The sequence below is a fragment of the Trachurus trachurus genome (assembly GCF_905171665.1).
Source record: "Trachurus trachurus genome assembly, chromosome: 1".
Taxonomy (NCBI): Eukaryota; Metazoa; Chordata; class Actinopteri; order Carangiformes; family Carangidae; genus Trachurus; species Trachurus trachurus.
In genome coordinates this window covers 19,613,515-19,634,588 of record NC_139891.1, presented here as the reverse complement: position 1 = coordinate 19,634,588, position 21,074 = coordinate 19,613,515, and the positions used below count along the sequence as shown (strand labels likewise).

General features: G+C 41.2%; 1 protein-coding gene across 3 annotated transcripts in view; it reads left to right on the top strand.

The window, feature by feature from the left end:
* The window catches only part of LOC310994929 (glutamate receptor 2-like), a gene marked incomplete at both ends in the record, with an annotated part of 44,191 nt that extends 27,831 nt beyond the window's left edge, over positions 1-16,360 (top strand). The window contains 3 exons of one of the 3 annotated variants that reach the window (XM_083983840.1): positions 4,674-4,788; positions 9,760-9,894; positions 16,226-16,360. In XM_083983840.1, coding sequence (XP_083839966.1) covers positions 4,674-4,788; positions 9,760-9,894; positions 16,226-16,360 — 385 coding nt within the window. Of the gene's footprint in view, positions 1-4,673; positions 4,789-5,532; positions 5,648-9,759; positions 9,895-12,393; positions 12,565-16,225 lie in introns of those variants that run through there. The other 2 variants (XM_083983841.1, XM_083983839.1) reach the window with 2 other exon arrangements.
* Positions 16,361-21,074: the final 4,714 nt, after the last annotated feature.

Below are 21,074 nucleotides of genomic sequence, written 5' to 3'. Positions count from 1 at the left end.
GCGGAGACCACCCCCTCTTTTTGGATCAGTGTGTGTGTGTGTGTGTGTGTGTGTGTGTGTGTGTGTGTGTGTGTGTGTGTGTGTGTGTGTGTGTGTGTGTGTGTGTGTGTGTGTGTGTGTGTGTGTGTCTGTCTCACTGTGTTATCAGTCTCGTATGTTGGTTCTGTATGGTAGCTCTTTTCTGCACAATGTGTTAAATGATATGTTACTGAATTTGCCAAATATAAAGCTAAAGCAGCATTAAGTGATTTTTGTTTTAAAATAGTCACATGTAGCAACTCAGTAATGGGTCGTATATCCTCCAGTATAGTGACTAATCAAGTTTATAGTAGATCTATCATCTAAAACAGAGTACTCTTTATCAAATAACCACAGGGCACTGAGACTAGTACTGCATGCCAGTGCTCCAGCTGCCCACTTGGAGCAGAAGAGATGAGTTGTGACATATATCCCCCAGTGAGCCGGTATATGTTGACAGCATTTAGTCACCAGAGGGACTTAGATGTGATCACAAAAGTGGGCAGAGCTGAATGGCTACAGAGAAACACAGAACTTGTGGAGATGCCGACGACTGTTACTGTATCTGTCAGCGTCCACATCTGCCTCATTCCCTATTGTTGTGAGACCAGGTTTACCAGCTGAAAACACACACCTGTTACTTGGGCACAGCTGTAACACAGTCTGTGTAAAAGCCTGCCTGAGGCCTAAATGTCACGTCTCTAGTTCCTTAACGCATACTTGCTCTCAATACTCACACACTGGAGTGTAGGATTAAAGTAGTCTCAAGTCACACACATAAAAACGATGCACGTGTGTGACATGAGTACACAGAATAGAACAGATCGGCTCACAAGAGACGATTTCTGCTCTGTGAGCACAACAGGGTTTGCCCGAGCAGGGGTATATATGATAAGTGCACGCTCAACCCTCTCTACGCACTCAGAATATTTCATCGCTCATTATCTGACATCTCTGCTCCTCTGATTGGCCATTTTCAGCATCAGAATCCCTATTGGCCACTGGATTCAATGATGTTGATGCCAAATTGAATGTGGCAAGACTCGCAGGGTTTATTGCCTACAGTATGTGAATGTTTGATCTCCTTTTCTTCAGAACCAGGATAGATAGAAGAGATAAAGTGAGTCAGTGTGGCGTCAAAGTGAGAACCATTGGGATGGAGTGAAGAACCAGGCAACGAGTTTAGAGAAGTTACATACAGGTATCAGGGTGGTGGCTCTTTGCTGTCAAACCTTTTAATGGTTTGAAAACAAAAATATCACTTAATGGAGCTTTAAGTCTGACCTTTAACTTACTGTACTGTATGACTGCTGTTGTGGTACTATACCATGGTAGAATCAGAGACATATTAATATCCTACAATATTATTTCAGTGTGGTTGAAGTATTCATTGAATACAAACATGGTCCTCCACCTGGCCAATGTCTCTGCTCCTAGCATGACCTCAATGTTGTCATTTAATGTGTTTAATGTGTTTGTTTTTTTTCATGTTACCACAGCTGCGGTCAAAGTTCATTCAATGTTGGGTTCAGTTCATAAAAAAAAAAAAACCAACGCTAAATTTAACTGCTATTGCTACTGCTAATTTTTCAGGAATGTCTGATTCAAATCAACACAATGATATAACAACAAGACGCCCTGTGACACATTGACCACCTGTTCAGGTGTACCCTGATCATTCTATGCCCCCCACCTCGACCCCCTCCCTCCCCTCCCCCTCCCCCCCACCCCCTACTCCCACCCCACTCACACATACACCCACACTCTCGCACATATGCCCACCACATACACACACCACACACACCACACACACACACAACCAGGATAAGTGGTATAAGTAGGTGACAGATGGATGTTCAGCACTGATTTCTGATATTGTTCTGTATTTGCAATCATCAGTAATATTTGTACAGCACATCATATGATAGAGGTTTTTATATCATTGAAACATTAGCCTCCATTGATCAACATAATACACAAGGTTGGCTGTTTGTTGGTTGGCTCTTAAAAGGATGCAGAGATCCATGTCATGATAAAAAAAAAAGACCCATTAAAACAAACCAGTGGGCTGGTTGCACAAATATTAGACTAGTCTACATATTTAGGCTTAGATCTGGTACAAGAATGAAAACTAAAGTAGTTTTTGAAGCCTAAACCTCTTAGACATGATGTTGTGTTCTCATTATACAGAATTATTATACTAAGTAACCCAAATCTCTTTCTCTAACCTCACTACTGTGGCAGATACGGCTACAGTCCACCAGACACCAGACTGTGACACAGCCTAATGTGCAGGTTTCCAGCACTGCCGGTTCAGAGTTGCTCCTGAGACATCCCTTCATCCACAGGGCAGATGCTCCTAGTGGAGCAGCCTGTGAGACGTTACAGCTGTACACCGAAGTTATGAACTCTGATCTCCATTGGGATCGCCTGTGGCTGATGGTTTTCCGTTCTGAATCCAGCTGTGATGCTTACTTACATGTACATGCAGATCCCACACAGGACCTTTGTTCCTTAACTGAGCAGGTGGTGAGTGAAAAACTAGATCCACTGTGGGGCACCTATAGACTGAATCCACCAGCATAGAGACAGTCCGGATTAGATTCAGACACTGATTGCTCACTTATTGCTCTTGGTGTGGATTATTCCCCTTAAACAGATATCTAACAATGAGGTGACCATGGCTGCATGAAGGCAGTGGAGTCCTCAGTATGTTCATAACTGGTGTAATGAGCTTTGTGAGATGATGCACTAAACACAGAATGAGGTTAGAAAAAGAAGACATTATATCACAGATCACAGTGCAAGTCCCCTGCTGTCCTCCAGATATTTAACCTCTGACATCAGTCGTGTCATTCATTAGTATAATTAAAAGGAATGGACAACAGTGCACTCTTAGTACCAGTCGTACTTGCTCATGAGAGAGAAAGCACCAAAGTATAAAGACAGTACCAAAACTAAAAAGGTGCTAGTGTTGTTTGTAATACCAGTAACAGAATTATGAAGAAAACTCCAGACATACACGATAACAACTTAAACTCTGCTGTTTTCAGTCTTACTACTCCAACAGCTTAACAAAAACCTCAGACATAACCTATTACTAGACTGGCTCAAGTGTGTGTCATTGGTGCTACTGTACATATTGAGATGTACTAAATGATTATTAAGTGTGATTAAGCACCAGTCAGTGGCTAACTTTGTGCAACCAGCTCCTGTGTTTGGTCATGTGGGACCAATTGGTGTATAGTTAATCTACAGATGCAGCTCTAGGACAACCCACCACTAACCGCTAGGGACTCCTGATCCAGAACTTTGACCTTTGACCTTTCCCCCCTAACAGTTTCCCCTTTCCTTGATCTTACTCAGCCTGAACCTTAAATGTTGTCTCTGTTGAGCAGCTTCAGTCTGACTGAAAGGGAAACCATTGTTAGTCTCTCTTCTTTAGTTGTTTGGCCATCAGCTCTATCAGGTACAGTCTCACTGAACATGGTGATGAACCAGAGGCCGGGGTCGAATTTACCTGATTCAGGTGTAGAGATGAAACGGTATGAAAATGATTGTGCTTTTGAATGTTGCTTATCAGTATTGCTAAAATGTGCTGCAAATGTTAATGAAGTGATAAAACGCAGACTCAGATCATTTCATAAAGTTATATAACAAGCCACAAATAAATCATCAGCAACAATTTTTGTTGCATGTAAACATTTTTAAACTAATGCATGTCTCAGCAGAGGACCAAGGACCAGTACTAGTCCTGGGTTTGCCTGCAGGGTGCCCACTCTGTAAACAGTGGATTGCTATTCTGCTGCTGTGTGGTCTTGCACCACAGACATACTGTAAACAGATATATCACCTGTCTAGCATGCTGCTGTTAACCCATAAACACCATACTGTAGGCAGACTGCTTGGAGATGAAAGAGAGAGATACAGCCCTGACATACGTTTGAGCTAGAATAAAAAAAACAACCTGCTGATGTTAGCAATAATTAACCACAGCAATCAAAAACAGAGTGATTATTAAAATTTAAATGCTAATACTAACCGTCGTATTTTTATTTTTATTTTTATTTTTTTACTGTGATTTAGTGTGAAACCGTTTCATCTCTGCTCAGATGTTTCAGTCTGATTACCTGACGGCTTGTTCCTGTTGGACCCTGGTTTTAGTCATGTGACCAGAGGACTTATGTCGGTGTGTCTCCATAACCAGTAGAGCTGAAGGCCAGAGCTACAGAGGACACTAAAACACCTCACAGAGCTGAGTGACCAGACAACAGCAAAGTAACATAGACCATCACACTGTGACATTACACACCAATGGTCAGTACCAGTGAAGTTGATCAGTGGATATTTTTGTAGAGTGATCTTTATTGATAAATACTGATTTGATGAAAGAACTGGCTCTCAGAACCCAACAGTTTCAGTAAGACATGAGTTCACATATGTTATTACTTGGCTAGCTGCTTAGATGTACAGTACTAATGCTAATCTAGCTGTGCTCGTACTGTAGTGATGAGTTTGATGCTAAGAAGGTGGTGCATTGCAGTTGTGTGTATTCTTGTTCATGCTCAGGACTCAGAGTTGATGCTGCTTTCATGAATACCAGTAGGAAGACTTACATGACACCTGAACTGCTAACAGCCACTATGTTCATGTAGAAATGCGGTGAACCTGGCGGTGTTAAAGTTGAACGAGCAGGGGCTGCTGGACAAACTGAAAAACAAGTGGTGGTATGACAAGGGAGAATGCGGCAGCGGAGGAGGGGAGAGCAAGGTTAATACACACACACACACGGACACACCTTAACACACACAAACAAACACACACACACACACACACACACATGAAAAGGTGACACTGGGTTATTATGTGTAAAAACATTGCAAAGAAGCAGCATAGCTACAACGCCACAGCGATGTTAGTTAGGTCAAGCTGTAGCCTTCACATTAACATAAGAAAAAAATGAACAGAAACCAGATAGTAGTCACAGATCAGGACCGCCAGCAGGTGGCGTTGTAATCTGTGCTGCTTCTTTCACCGATGCGTTGCGGCCCTGTTTGGTTGAGGTCAGGGTCAGGGCAGGCTTCAGGGGTTAGTCCAGGGTCAGGTGACCTCACACCAGATGGTAGCAACAGCTGATAAAAAAAAAGAAAAAAAGTGTGTGGCCAGAGGAAAACTGCTGCTGATGCAGGAGCACAAAGGCTTTTCAATGCAGCATCTCTCACCCTCTTGTCTCAGCGGCCAAACAGAGGGGCCCCAAACAGCATGGGACTCAAACATCATATTGCCATTTATCATTTGATAGTAGATGGAGAATCTCTGCTTTAAACCCCCCTTCTCCAAGATGAACCAACCACTCCTGTCAATGTGGTTTTAATTGATCAGTCATGCTACCAACAAACAAACAAACAAGCAGGGGCCTTTTTTGACTGCTAGACCAGAGTGTGAGAACCGCTGCCCCACTAATAACATAAGATAACATTGATAATGATGTTATTTATGTTATTCCCATTGAAGAGTGCCAGTAAACCTTGCCGTATTGAAACTGAATGAGCAAGGGACCCTAGACAAGATGAAAAACAAGTGGTGGTACGATAAAGGAGAGTGTGGCTTCAAGGACTCCACCAATAAGGTTAGTTGTATATGTCTGTGGATCAACCAAACACACTGTCTGTTCTCATATGCACAGTAATCTTGGTTCTGTATGTGTCAGTGAGAAATCACAGTAATCCAATAGTGTATATATGTGTGTGTGTGTGTTATTTGTAAGGTCCTTCAACAGTCTGGTTAGCACAGGTTAGTTACAGCTGTTAGGGATGTGAACAAAACCCCCACTTTAAAGCATGGAGGTCCAGCTGTCACACTGTCCTGTAAGTATCATTAGATCAATGTCGATGAGAAGACAAACAGGCGGTGTCCAGAAAAACAGAAGAGATCTTGTCAAGATGAACTCAAACACAGTGAATCCACAGTGTATGAGGAGTTAGACTCTTTTATTCTGTTTGTTTTATCACAAGCTTGAGGCTGTCTGTCCGTCCATCCGTCTGTCTGTCTGAAACCCTGTTGTCAAGGTAACGTCAGTGAAGTGGAGATGGAGATTCATTTACTATATTTACACACTGCATTCAGCACTATTGTAAAGGTTGGACACACCCGCTGATTCAGTATTTTTTCTTTATTATTCCTTACATGGTAGAACAAAGCAGAAGGCATCAACACTATTAAATAACAGATGGAGTTATGTAGTAAACAAAACAAGTGTAAACAAAACAAAATGTTTTAGATGTCAGACTTGAAGGTTGTGTCCTTTAGCGCTCATGGCAGCTGTTCATTTTCTTTCCCACTAGCTTCATGAGGTTGTCAAATGGTTTCCAACAGTTTGAAGGTCGTCATGTATGTCACAGACATGTCTTTAAAGGGGAATTGCCTTTTTTTTTTTTTACGAGAGCCGCGTATATCCATATAATGCAAGTACACGGGGCAACGGAATGCAGCCTCTAAATAACACATTAACTGCCACGAAACTCGTTCATTTCACCAATATTTTGTTATGATACGCTAGTGCTACTCCCCTCCGAGCCCGTGGTGGCATGTTATCAACATCCAGGGTCTGTAGGTTGACCTACTAACCTCTGACCTGGATGATGTCATCTCTGAGCGCCGATGATATCATCTATGATATTATATAGAGATGATATCATCCAGATCAGAGGTTAGTAACTCCGGACTCAGAGGGGAATAGCACTAGCATTTAACAAAATATTGGTGAAATGAATGAGTTTTGCGGCAGATAATGTGTTATTTAGGCTCTCGGCTGGATCTAAGTTCGTTGGAACGACTTGTAATGACACCAAAATTATCTGGGTGAATAAATGATCGTATTTTATGCAAGAAATAAGGTCCAGATTGTAAAACAACGGCAATCCCCTTTAAGACACCGGGGACTATTTTAATTTGTGGAAAGGGGGCATCATATGTCTCCTTTAAGTTAGGTCTTAGACAGCCTGGAGGTGTGTTCATTCATGGTCCTATTGAAAAGCTAATGATGGTCCCACTAATGGGATCACACACACACCTTCTCCAAACTTCTCAGTGGTAACTAACCACATGCAGATACCATTCGTTCCCCTTCTCTGCGTCTCAGATCCAAAGATCTCCAGTTGATTTCCACTGGTCTAATGTCCAGTTCTTGTGTGTCTGCTTATTCTTGCCCTCCCACAGTTTGTGTGGTATGTGACTCATGTAATCTCCTCTGAACAGTTTCTACTTGAGCTCTGTGAAGCATTCATGTAGACTCTAATCTGAATTGTTTATTTTTTAGGCTGTTTACTCTTATAACCCTCTTATGTAGCAGAGGTCAGTCCTCATGAGAGCCTTCTCTTTTCTATCACAGCGTTTGATAGTTTGTACGTAATGATGAATGTCAATTGTCCAGTAGGTCCAACGCAACACACCTGACGGTCTCAAACATGTTAGACAAATTCTACTAATTAAAGTGTGACCACGCCAACACCAATTGAAATTGAAACTGCCGATTCAATCTCACAATCTCATGTAGCTTGTTAAGATAATGACAATACTGTACAAAGCTGTCACAAAGGTAATGGAGGCAACTTAGAAGGATTTAAAGTTTGAAACATTTTGTTTTTGTTTACTACACAATTCAGTGCTGTCTGCATTATTTCATAGTTCTGATGTCTTCAGTTATATGGAGGGGCTTATTACAAACTTGATGTTAGCGATGCAGGTTCCTAGCGTTTTCAAAGAGTTAGCATTGCAGAGCTTTCATTAGGGAGGAAACGCATTGGGCCTCATGTCAGAACAGACTGTAGGAGCAGGAACATTTCTGAAGCACATGAGGATGATGCATCATCTGAGAACTGTAATGGTGTCTCGTATCTCAGCAACCGCCATTTATATCAGTCAGGGTTCACTTTGCTTTAGGTACATTTGTTTTGTATCTTAGTTCTGGAGACCTGAACCATCCCTCAGTGTCTCAGGGCTGCTTCAATGGCATCACTGGCAGACTTTATTATTGTTATTTGATAAATCTTTTTTTGCCTTAATCTCAGGCTGCTGAAGGTTTTATCTCATTTCTGTCAACAAGACTTGAAGGTGGAATTCCTTTTATTAATCTGTGATGTTTTTCTCACCATCTAAGCAGAAAAGGCAGCTTTATATGGCTCATCCACCTCGACAGGTTCTATTGACTTCAGAGGACAAGAACTTTTTTTTTTTTGCTTGAGGCCCAATGTGTTATTAATGGACAACTGTACTGCTGAGGAACACTTAACTCAAATAGTAAAAGGCCTGAGGAACAATGTTATACATACATACAGTCATACATATTATCTAACCATAACATATGTATATATACGTACCTATCTGTGTGTATTTGTACATACACATCTGTGCAGGTTTTAGAACTTCCCCATTCTTCCAGGTTTACTGAAACATCAGCATCTCCTGTCTCAGTGAAAAGACCCTAAATAATTCAAAGGTCATGGCCTTGTTCCGTTTCAGTTTTGCATAAAATAGAAAGGTGTTTTTAGATTAGTCAAAAGAAGAGAGTTGAGAATGTTCTGTGTATCTTTTGAGCTAAGAGTTAAGGCTTGGATTTCTTGTAATATCAGCCCAATTTGTGACATTGGAGTTTTCTCAAAATTCACTGGTTTCATGTGTTCACAATTTCAAATTGACCATTAAACATGGTAATGGATTAACCACCCCAACCCCGTAAATCTAGTAGGAACGGCCTTTTCGCGGGGAAAACACTTCAAATCTAATTCATCCTCTGTCATGTCCTCATGATATATACAGTATCCTCATTGATGAACAGTTGGTTTTCCTACACAGACGTCAAACCTCAAAACAAGTTTCCAGATTTTCAGCAGCACAGAGTGTTGGTGCTGGACAAGGGACATAAAAGGAAGGGGGGGTCGAAGCAGAAAAGGGGGCAGCGGGAAGAGAGAGACAGGTTCATGCTAAAAACCAGTAGCAGTGTAAAAAAGATTGCCACAGTGAGGAGAAGGAGTAGTCTGCTCTCCTATCACTGCTAAACTGTGTTGAGTTTGGGATTGGACTGATAGGGACTGCAGACAAGAGCTGACTGAAGGTGAAAAAACTATGCACAAAATAACTGCATTGTCAGGAAGCAGAGGTGGCCAAGGTACAGCCAAAGGGGAGAAGAGGTGCTGTGCCTGGAGCAGCATATACTGTATAAACCACATTATTCTTGTTTTTTTCATTTGTTTTTAATTTCAGAAACACTGAGAGACATTTAGTTGTGTATCTTTAAAGCTGGAAAAATGGAGGTGTTGTAAAATCTTTGACTACCTTTAGTGTGTATATATATATAGTGTATATAGTATATAATATGTGTATACACCATATATACATTATATATATATATGTGTGTGTATAAAATGTAGTTATGTACATATGTAGTGAATGTATTACTTACATCATTTTTCACGTGATCTCTGTTGGCAAACATATAATATATATAAATACAGATATATAAGTGTACACAATAAATGAACAATCGTACTTTAAATGTGTGCAGCTTAGGTTTAGCGTAGTTGTGTTAGTCTGTTCTACAGGTGTGAACAGGTGACAGTTTAATTTGAGCACTAACTCCTTTTCTCTCTGGGTGGCTGCTCTCTCTCTTGCCGTGTGTGTGTGTGTGTGTGTGTGTGTGTACGTGTACGTGTGTGTGTACATGTGTGTACGTGTGTGTACTAGGAGAAGACCAGCGCTCTATCTCTTAGTAATGTAGCAGGGGTCTTCTACATCCTGGTTGGAGGTCTGGGTCTGGCCATGATGGTGGCTCTGGTGGAGTTCTGCTACAAGAGTCGGGCTGAAGCCAAAAAAATGAAGGTAGCAACATCTGTTTCACTCTCTGTTTTAAACATAATTACTATTATAGTGTTATTAATATGAAATCTTCTCACTTGTCTGAATTTGTGTGATGTGTCAAAAGACAAGAAAAGCTAAATCATTTTTGGTTCATGTGATGTGTGCTTCACATTATATTTCATAAGTATTTCATTATGTTTGAAATTCAATCCAACTGGCTGGAGATACAGTCAGCAAGGCCTGTCTTCTTCTCTGTGAAACGTCATCATTCACAAACATTTCTGCTTCAGCCGGTGTCTAGAACAGTCCCATATCACCACAAGTGTCTCAATGATGCACTCGGTGTTATCATGTGTGGGCCGTTGGTTTCCAGGTATCCCAGAACACCTGTTCACTGTCCTCTGTCCATCATCGTCCATAGGAGAACAGTTTTGTTCCTGCCCACTGGTAATCTAAAGTTATTTGTGGTGTTTCCATACATTTCCTTGAGGAAGATAAATGTAGGTCTCTGCTGCCTCAGTGTTAGTTATTCGTGAGATCCACTGATGAAAAAATGAGCCAATTAATGCAAAATTTGCTGTGATTAATTGTGATGAATCAAAACATTTTTCTCTTCAGATAAAATCATACAATGAATGTAAATGTGGAATGATATATATTTAACTTAAAATACTTTAGTAAAGTTTGTTTTTACTTTAAACATAGCTTCTCTCTTGTGAACTATTTCCACTGAAATCATTATGATTGTCAAATTTCCCCATCATCTTAAAAGACATATTTCTTATATGAACTTACGTCTAAGTGTCATTTGAATTTGAAAACCATCAAGTCCATTAAAATGATCAGCTAAGATGGCAATAACTTCTTATATGCACTAATATAAATGACATTAATAACAGAAAAAGTGTTTTCCACGTTCAAAAAGGTCCAGAATAGTTTGTGTTAGTGAAAAAAGAACAAGGAAAGATGAGAATACTTTTATTTAATTAATATTGAGATCTCCCTCCAGACTCTGCTGATGTCTCTAGAGATTGCTCTGTCCCTCTTGTAGCACACACCTCTGAAGTTTTCAGAAAGGCGCCAGGTGTCATTACTGTAACATGTGGTGGGGAGGGGCTCACGGTGGTAGAGTTCAGGGACTTGAAGCAGTGAAGCTGGTCCAACCCAACACCTGACTGAGACTCTTGATGTTGGTAGTCCCAGTGCCATCTCTACAAATTGATAAAGTATGGGAATACCCTATTTTTTTTAATGGGTCAGTGATTGACAGTGGTTGGCGAAATGCAGGAAAGCCAAACAAAAGAGGTAAGTGTGGCTTGAAAACTATAGACAGTAAGACTCAGAGACTGGCACAGGGGTAACAGACAGGGAAACTTGCCAGGATCATTAAACCAGGAAGTTGAATGACTGAAAGAATTGTGATGACCTTTGCATCATCTGCATCTATATGAAACACCTCTTGGAAACACATCCCGGCTTCCATGGGGAAAAAAGAAACATTGAAATTCACTATTGATTTTCACTTGTTTATACTTTGTAGAGAACATCACATACTCCTTTGACAGAAAGATTATTCTGAGCTTAAAATGTATGTTTTCTGGTTCCCTGAAGGTCAATGAGCCGTCTGAGAAATGTAACAGCTTCTTGCACTACAGGAATATCACTTAGGCTTATTATGATAAACCCAGAAGACTCAGAGTGTGAAGTAAAAGAGCTTGTGCACAGCATTAGTTGCAGATTGGAGGGAGCTGCTACCAGCAAGAGTCAGTCCGTAGATATGTGATCACACACTTACACCATTAGTCATTAGGCTACAGCTGCTTATCTGTGCAGAGGGACAAGAGCTGAGGTTCAAAAACGATTGTTACTTCGACCCATTTGCTTTCCTTGTGTCTTTATGTCCTGCTGTTTGATGTCTCTCATATAATTGACTGAATTACTAACTACCCTGGTGGCTGAGGTGTCCCAGTGGTTGTTGGGGGCAGTCGTCACTGGTTTTGTTTCCCATGGTAAATTGTTTCAGACTAGAATCAGCTGAAACACTTGAAGGAATAGGCCTCTTTGAAACACATCAATTTAACCCAGAATATCTGGACTGAGAAATCCTTCTGAGTCATGCATGCGTGCAGAGTTCACTATTGAGGCCAGGTCTGTCATTGGGGGTCCAATCAGGCTCACGTTGGTCGCCGGTCACCTTCAATGACAAACACTGGTCTGGTGCGCTGCCAATGGGCTAGCAGGCAGATGTGCTCAACAGCTGTCACCTGGGAGGTAAAACTTAAGAAACAAGAACTTCTCTTCACCATCACTGTGTAACTTTCATCTTATATTCTATCTCTCTCTCTTCCTCTCTCTTGTGCGTGTGCATGTGTGTGTGTGTCTACTGATGGGACTGTCACTGGTTCTCACACACTCTTGTTGTCACTGGAATCAGTAACAGTCACACAGCTAAAGAGTTCATCATTGTTACATTAGCAGGACCAGTATAGTAGTAACAATGACTTTATTTTTGTTATAAAGGTGGCAGCCAACACCTTGTCGTCCCCCCAGCACACAGGGAACTACACACACACTCTGTCTTCTCCTCAACATGTCCCCAACTTCAACCTGCTGTCCCCCAGTCACCAGCCAAACTACGCCACCTATAAAGAGGGCTACAACGTTTACGGCATTGAGAGCGTCAAGATCTAACACGGGTAGGAGAGTGATGATTGATGGCTACAACTTCCTTCACTTCACAGTCATAAATAATGTTTAAGGCGATTAACTTTTAATTGGTAATTGATTTTTAATTCATATCATCAAACAATAACTGCATTGACATCATGGCAGCGCCCAGCAGCTTCAGTGGTAAACTGATTTTCACTAATCAAAATATTCACTTGCCTTATGCTGTTGACTTGTTGTCACTTGCTGTTCAGCTTCCATCAATCAGATATCATCAGTCAAACATCGCTGTCAATCTAATGTCACCGTCAATCAAACATTATCATCAATCAAACGTCACATTCGACCATTTAAAACAGCAACAAATACATACATATAGTGCTCAAGGGATGAGTCCTGAAATTTGGAAATTAGTTGCATATTTTGTCTGTTTTTGGTTGGATGACTGAACTAAGGTCTGTATAAACACAAGCTCAAGACAGTTTTATGGTGACATAACATGTGTCAGTAAATACCCTAGTGCAGATATATTTAATCTTATATGTCTGTTGATAAGGTCTCCAATCAATCAATCAATCAATCTGCCCACCAGTTCACATTTACAGCCTTATTGTGTATAATATACCCACACTTTTACAATGGATCACTAACTAAGTAGTGGCAGAGATATTGAAGTCCCGTGACCATAGCTAATTTATAGCCTTTTAGAAAATGGCATTGGGTTTTAGTGAAGGGGACCAGTGTCGAGTTTTCATACAATAAAAATCATCCCCGCAGCACTTTGTTGGGCAAATGTTCTTTGAAATATTCACACGTGAGTGATAGTATGAATACTACTACAATGATGTAACCTATTCTGAAATTAAACCTGCTAATGAACCTGTCACACCAGGATATTGATTAGATTGATCCATTAATGTCACTGTGCAACAACTCTTTGCTAATTAACTCACAACACTGACACAAATGTTGCTAATATGATGTACTGTGTAATCAGTGCATGATGTGAATGCAGAAATTGTTCTTGATAAACAGTGGTACCATGGAGACCATAATAAACACAACAGAGTCTAAATTAACAATGGACAATTGGTTAAAACTGTATTATGGCTGTGATACCTCTGTTCCTCTGTTCACTCATTACCCAAAAGCCGACTCACTCTCCTCTTTACCCCTCCTCCTCCTCCTCCTACCCTCTCTGCACTCCTCCTTCCTTCACTCCCCTTACCTCCCCATTTCCCTTACAGTATTCCTTTTACCGTATGTTTTTCCATCCCTGGTCCTCAGTCCCTTCCAAGTTTCTGCTACTCCTTTCTTACTTTCAAGCCAATCATCCTCTTTGGCCAATCACTCTCATCTGTTTTAATGCCAGCTTTTCTTTAGACTGCCCCATAACCTCATTTAAAAGATGGAGTGGTTTGGACTGGTAGCATCATCAAACACTGGACACCTGGGTGAGTGCAACAGCACTGCATTACAGTGGTGGATATCACTGCTGCCTTGTAGCTGACTTAGTACAACACATAGAGTATGAGTTATCACAGTCTTGTGTGGCCTAAGTGAAGTTGTCTCAAAGGCAGATGACCTTTGGTGACGAACTGTATTTCTGCACATTTACATTTCAGGATCCATAGTCATTGCTCTGTTTGTATGTTGTTCCCCTTGCTAAGAACACTAGATTCAGTGAGATACTGCGAGTTAGTTCAGTGTTTTATTATGTGAGAATTGACCTGGTGACACAGCTTAAGAGGTCAGAGAATGTTTTTTCTTTGTAAGTTCGAACCAACAGAAAGCTTGTCCTGCTCTTGACATGGGGAGCATTGGCAGAGCCAGAGCTGTGCATTGTGTCTTTGTCTTTGACACTTGTTGGATGGTGAACAGGAGGCTCTCCTCTGGCATGTACTGGCATGTTATATGGGGTAATTGAGGAAATGGCCTGCCCTGGAGTACATTATACCTAAGTAACACTGAACCTGTGTCTGACTGGGAGTCCTGGTTATGGCCTGTATTTCCTTTTAGATCAAGATGGATGATTGGCTTTGGTCAATCTGTCAGTGGTATGGAGCAACTCAGACTTCTGAGTTTAGGTCACATGTGAATTGTTTATTTTCTTTAAAACAAAAACAAAAAACTGTTTGATATGGAGTATTGTCCCTCTGGAAGTAGCGATTAAAAGGTGGTGAACTGCAGTCATGAAAGGATGAGGCTGGTCAGCATCAATGCTCAGATAGACTGTCACATCATGACCATGATTGATTAAGAAGAAGATTTCATTCCTCATGCCATCACACCACCACCAGCAACCTGGACTGTTGATGAAAGTCAGGTTGGTCCTTGGATTCAGACTCTCAGACCCTACCATCTGCTGCCATTAGACTAGGTCTCCAGTTGTCCAGTTTGGTGAGCCTGTGTCCACTACAACCTCAGGTCTCTGTTCTTGGTGGACGTGGAACTTGTCAAAGTTGTTCATGCTGAAGCTTTTCCCCTTAGCACAGTAATAGAGATGATTATCTGAGTGACTGTAGGACTTAGCTCCATTCTCCTCTGACCTCGCTCATCAACACAGAGCTGCTGCGCACTGGATGCTTTTGTTGATGCTCCATTTGGAGGAAAAAGTCTAAAAGCTGTTGTGTGTGAAAATCCAAGAGATCGGCAGGTTAAGAACCACTCAGACCAGCAGGTCTCTGTCACCACAGGTCTTTAGTAGGGCCACACAGAGACGTGATATCCTGAAGCTCCTATAGGTGTATTGCACATTTTCTCCTTTAGTGAACAGAACTTCATTATCATCGTATTTTGTTTTTGATTATTCTGTTGCAGCATCAGTCTCAATAGAAACAGGTCCTTAATAAGGACCTAACAAAGAGGAACATCCTGCCTCCAGGCCAGAGTTCACACATTACAGATTGGGACATACAAACACAAGCCAATAATCCTCCATGTATTCATTAACTAATGCTTGTCATGCTTTCAGTGGCTTCAGGAAATTTTGTTGTGTATTATTATTATTATTTTATGTTTGTCTCTGTCTATCTCTCTTTCTCCCGCGCGCTCTCTCTCTCTCACTTTCTCTACCTCTCCATCATGAACATGCATAGATTAAGATTTGTACATGATGAACTTCATGTGTCGAGTAACCCGGATCCAAACACAATGTACTGTAGGAAGGTTCCTATTTCAACACAAGTTTTACATTTCCAACACAGGTTACTATTAAATAACTTCATCCTGTGCAGTCTATGTGGTGTATGATAGTATCTACACAATGCTTTATATTGTGTGAGCTATCCCATTGCTTCTCACATATTTACCACACCCAGCTACAATATTAGACCATTCATTTCAATCAAAGTCTGTCTGCCAAATCATTTTCACATTAACAGATTCATTGCTCAAAAAAGAGTTGTTTTATAAAATTGTGATGTGTCCTGGATTTCCCATTGGAGTTCCAGGTATTTTCTTTTATGATGAAAAACAGTAAAAATGTATCTACCATTTTTCATTTTGAACCAGCCTACCTGAAATCATGTTACTGTACATTTCCTCATTAATGTCCATTTCCTGGTATCACTCTCAGACAGGAAGTAAATGACCCTTCCACACTAGGGTTAGTTTCCAGCTGTAGCGGCTGTCTGTCTGCTGTGATGACTTAAATGTGCTTAATTTTTGTTTTTTCCTTGTGCAGATGAAATTCACAGATGCAATGCGCTCCAAAGCTCGTCTGTCCATCACAGGATCGACCAGTGAGAATGGCCGTGTCCCGGTGGCTTACCTCCGTCCAGGATTACCCATGAGCCTCAGCATGACTGATCTCTCCTGACCACACCTGAGTCAGTGCCTTACAGCCAGTCCAGACACATCGTTCTTTCCCCTCTGAAAGTAAATGGAAACGCTTGTCACCATCACCAAAGCCATCAGCCCTGATTTTCAATCTGGAGTTTAGCCAATCACATCTCTCTGAGGACTCCTAATCTCGCTCTCTACATCTAGCCTATAAAGACTGGACAGATGTCGTCTGCCCAACACTTGGCTGTTTGGCGTCAGCAAAGACCTGACCAACTATTGAGTGAATCTCTTGACCATCAGCGAGTGATGGCTACTCATGTACAAATTCATGAAACACAAGCACAGGGAACAGTTTTCTAATCCAACAAGCATCATTGTTTAGTAGATTTTTTGCCATGGAGGCTCATCTTGTATAGAAAATTAGGACAACAGCAATGCTGTCGTTAACGTAATAACAACATTAACCTGGGATGTGATCAGGAATTATGGGTATAAAGTGAGTGCAAGTGCTACGAACAAAAACTGACATTTTGAAAAATCACATCCATGAAATAATAGTAATTGTGATAGCAGATAATGATAATGATGTTATTATTCCTGATTGTTTTTCCTTTTGTCTGCCTGAAAATCCCTAATTAGTAGAGACTTTTACCAGACCTTAGATGCATGGACTGGCACACACACACACACACACACACACATACAAATACACATACACACACAAACAGATAGACACTATACACAGGGATGGACATCAGAAAAAAAAGTCTGTGAATGTGTCTACTGGCAACATGTACGTTCATAGAAAATAATGAGGATTTGGGGGTTTGGTGGTGCCTAGTGGTCACATCAGAAACAGCACACAGTACACTAAACTTTTCACTTGGATGGGTCTGGATTTAGTCCCTTTCAGTGTTTGTTGGTACTCAATCCAAGGAGCAACACTAGTGACCCCTGGTGGTTAATAGAGGAAGTGTCAACTGTGGTGACGTCATGGTTCAGCTAATCTGGCTGGGGTCGAGACCTGAACACAACAGGTTTCATAACTGGATCTGATTTCAGGTCAGTTTCAGACATTTTTACAGATGAGGATTCAGTTTTTTTTTGTTTGTTTTTTTCTCAAGTGTGCTATAATGACTATGCCAGTCGCCTGTGTCTGTGTGTCATGTTAAACATGGACACACAGCCCCATTGGGGGTCAGTCAGAACTGGTCTGAAGGACAAAGTGCAGTGGCTGTGTTCTGTGTGTTTCTGGGTGAAGGAGAACTTACTGTGCACGGTTACAACAGCAGCTCTCTGTTAGTCTGCAGTAGTGGATGCCTTTAGTGACAGCACTGCAGTGCACCCCAGAGTGATAGCGCAGCAACACTCGCAGCCACCTGTAGTTAAGAGTAACACAGCTAATTAAAACAGTCTATTCCATCAGATGTGCATGAGGTGGACTGAGATGTGAAGTTATTGTTTGAAGCAGCTGGTTAGTGTCCTGTCATTCACAAATGTGCAGATGGGGGAGATATTGTAGTCATCTGGTCATGAATTGATTCATCCCTTAAAGCTACACCTGTGGCTGCTGTCAGGAAGTTTACATCATGGATTGGATTGATTTGTTAAAACAGGATGAGTATTTTTTTTTTTTTTGGACTTCATGTTCCACTAATGTCACATGATGCTTCTTGCTTGTTTTTTTGGGCAAACAATTAATATGCTGGACCCACAGCGGCTGTTTGCTTCTATTCTTGATTCACTATGGGTGTTGCTTCACTGCTCTACCTGAATACATAATGATATCACATGCATTGGCCATTCATTCATTAACTGAACAGAGATGATAAATTAATCTTGTAACACTTAATGCAGCAGATGTAATGCAGGTCGGTCCCTGGTCAGAAGAACATTAAAAGGATACTCTAGCAATTCAGGGCTGCAGTAGAGTTAGTAAGCCTCTGCATCGTGACCTTTAGCCTCTTGTAACCGTCAAGGTAAACAGTAATACAACAGTGTGACACCATGTGACACTTTCTAACTGATAAATCTTCAGATCAAATCCTCTCTGTGTTCCTGGTTTATCGCACAGGCTAATAATATGTGTTTCCCCATCAACCACATCATGTAACATCTCACAGAAGTCTGTCTGAGCCCCGGTGGGTGCCCAGTGTTATCAGGTCACAGGAACGTCGCCTGACTTCTGTTTCACCACATGTTGAGACTATGGCAGTTTTTAAGTATGACTTTTCTCCCCTGGAAAACTAAACAACCAGGAGATGTTTCAGTTTTCTCTATTTTTCTCTAGTGTAGGAACTCTATGCACTTTTTTCTACATGGCTAAGTATCGAACTTCACTCTTACTCACCAACAGCAGTCTCCTGAGCTGGATTGTTAACTCTAATTTGGCCTGTATTTCCTTTACTGACATTAGCATGCTAACCAGCTAGTTTTCTGTGAGTCACTGTATCCTCCCATCTGCCCTCAGCTCGTGTTATAACGTCTTGTAATATGAAGACAAAGATGGCTGAAACTGTTGACAATCACCACCACCTGTCCCACAAGGCATAATGAACATGACTATCATCATATTTAATCAAACACAAACTCAATTAGCTCCAGTAAAACTTGAGCTTGTGAATCTTATGCTCTCATTAAAAGAACAAAATAGGGTCAGAATGTGAGTCAGAGATCTGAGCTGTGTCCCAGTTCAGGTTTTCATCCATCAGTGGCCAAATCTCAAGACCGAAGCTCGTTCAAATGTATCATTCTTTTCCTGGACCACAAAGGACCCAACAATTGGATCCTTTGTATTCAGGCAGTAAAAGCAGTGATCAACACATCAAGCATGGGGATCACACTATTAAATGTCCTGGGTTTCAGCTCAGATCAATGGCGAACTGTCCAACTGGTGAGACCAAGGGCCTTAAAACCTCCAGTTTAAGTGAAAAAAAGGGTATGTGTGTGTTATCAAGGTCAATCGTCAAAGTCCCTAGGCCTTACTAGCCGGGAACAATGGTAATGCAGGCACAGCTGGTGACACAAAGTGAAAATCCTCTGTAGACCAAACCATCTCATTTTAGTTCGACCTTCACTGTCTGCGACAGTGTCCCTTGAAGTGGTGCGTAGATCTACACAAACCCATGTTAATGGGTGATTAAATCCTATGATTAGATGAACATATTTCATTATAAGTAAAAGATGTATCACTATTATATCACCAGGGGTATTTCTTTCAGACTTGAAAACTCTACCCAGAGCTACAGGGGACATAAAACCTGATATACCACCTGGTGGAGTGTCACTAGTGCCCCTAAATACAGACTTCTATACATTTATTGCCCATCCCTGTCTATAGGTCAACACACTAGCACAATGCACATGCACACACACACATACCCCAATGACCTGCAGTACATCAGTACACACTGACACACATTATATCAGACACACTTTGTACACACACATGCACAGTGTTGTCATACAGTACGAGTTTGGGAAGCCAACCGGAATATGTGCCAAACAGACTGAGAACCAATCAGAGCTCTCCATGCTCAGCCAATGGCAGCTGCTGAAACTGAAACCTGAGCCAATAGGGAGCTCTCACTGCTGTGAGGTGGAGAAGAAACTGTGAACAAAAACCTTTGTTTTAATAAAACTACTGCACTGATGATGATGAAGAGGAAGAGGACAAAGACAAGATAGGAAGAGAACGTTTGCATGTCACTTTGAGTTTTTTCTTTCAGATGAACTTGTCAGCCTGACGCTTTGTGCCTGGCTGCATTTTAGTGTTTAATAATAATAGTGATAATAATGATATTAACAATATTAATTGCAGTATTAATGTGGTTCTTGTTATGTATAGTGTATGCTTTTAAGAACTCAAGTCTGCTACTTTCTTTCACCAGGAAGCTGTTATTTGTGCTGCTAGTTAGAAGCTAGCTGGTTAACTGAAAAAGCTTCTCCGACAACATGACATGACAAACACAAGGTAACGAGAAGCTGAAATGTCAAGGTATCTGCTTCCATTTGCTCTCATGGATTCATATCATTTTTGCAATGACAGCCTGTGGAAACCATCATCAGATTTTCATGGTGTTACAATTAAGTGGAAATGATTTACAACAGAATGACTCCCAGACATGTCAACCACTGAGAGAAATGTGAAAATGATCCTTCTTCACTTTGCCTCTGGTATAAATTCATTTTCTATTAAATTCATCAATTTTGACCAATATCATGTGAGTTGTTTTTCAACAAGGAGTGAAGATAAGCAAGTTCGCCTGGTGTCCGATGAATACCTGCTTCTACTTCACTGAGTGTAAGCGCTGATTGTTCTTTACATCTGGCAACAAAATCCAATAAAGTTAGGGCTGATTTGAGCATCAGATCAGACTGTAAAACTTTTTAAAGTCTGTAACCCTCCTTCAGTTTTTATACAGTTTGTTTATTCATTATTTGGTCTGGTGTTGGAGTGAACCCAGCCTTGACTATCTCTTCCCTAAGTTCAAAGATAAGAATGACTTGTCAGTCACTGCCTTCTCCTCTTTCCTGCTCGTCTTCAAAGCTTAGAAAAGGACACGCCACTGATGATGTCACGGTTCGCTGGAAAGAACCAACTATTTCTTGGTTCCCTTGAGAACCAAATTTTCCGGTTCCGAACCTGTTATTTTTCTGGTCTGAACGCGCTGGCTGTTTCAAAATTGGGTTCAGCCACTGGAACCGGCACAGAGCCCTGCCGGTGTGAAACCCCTAACAGTGAGCTG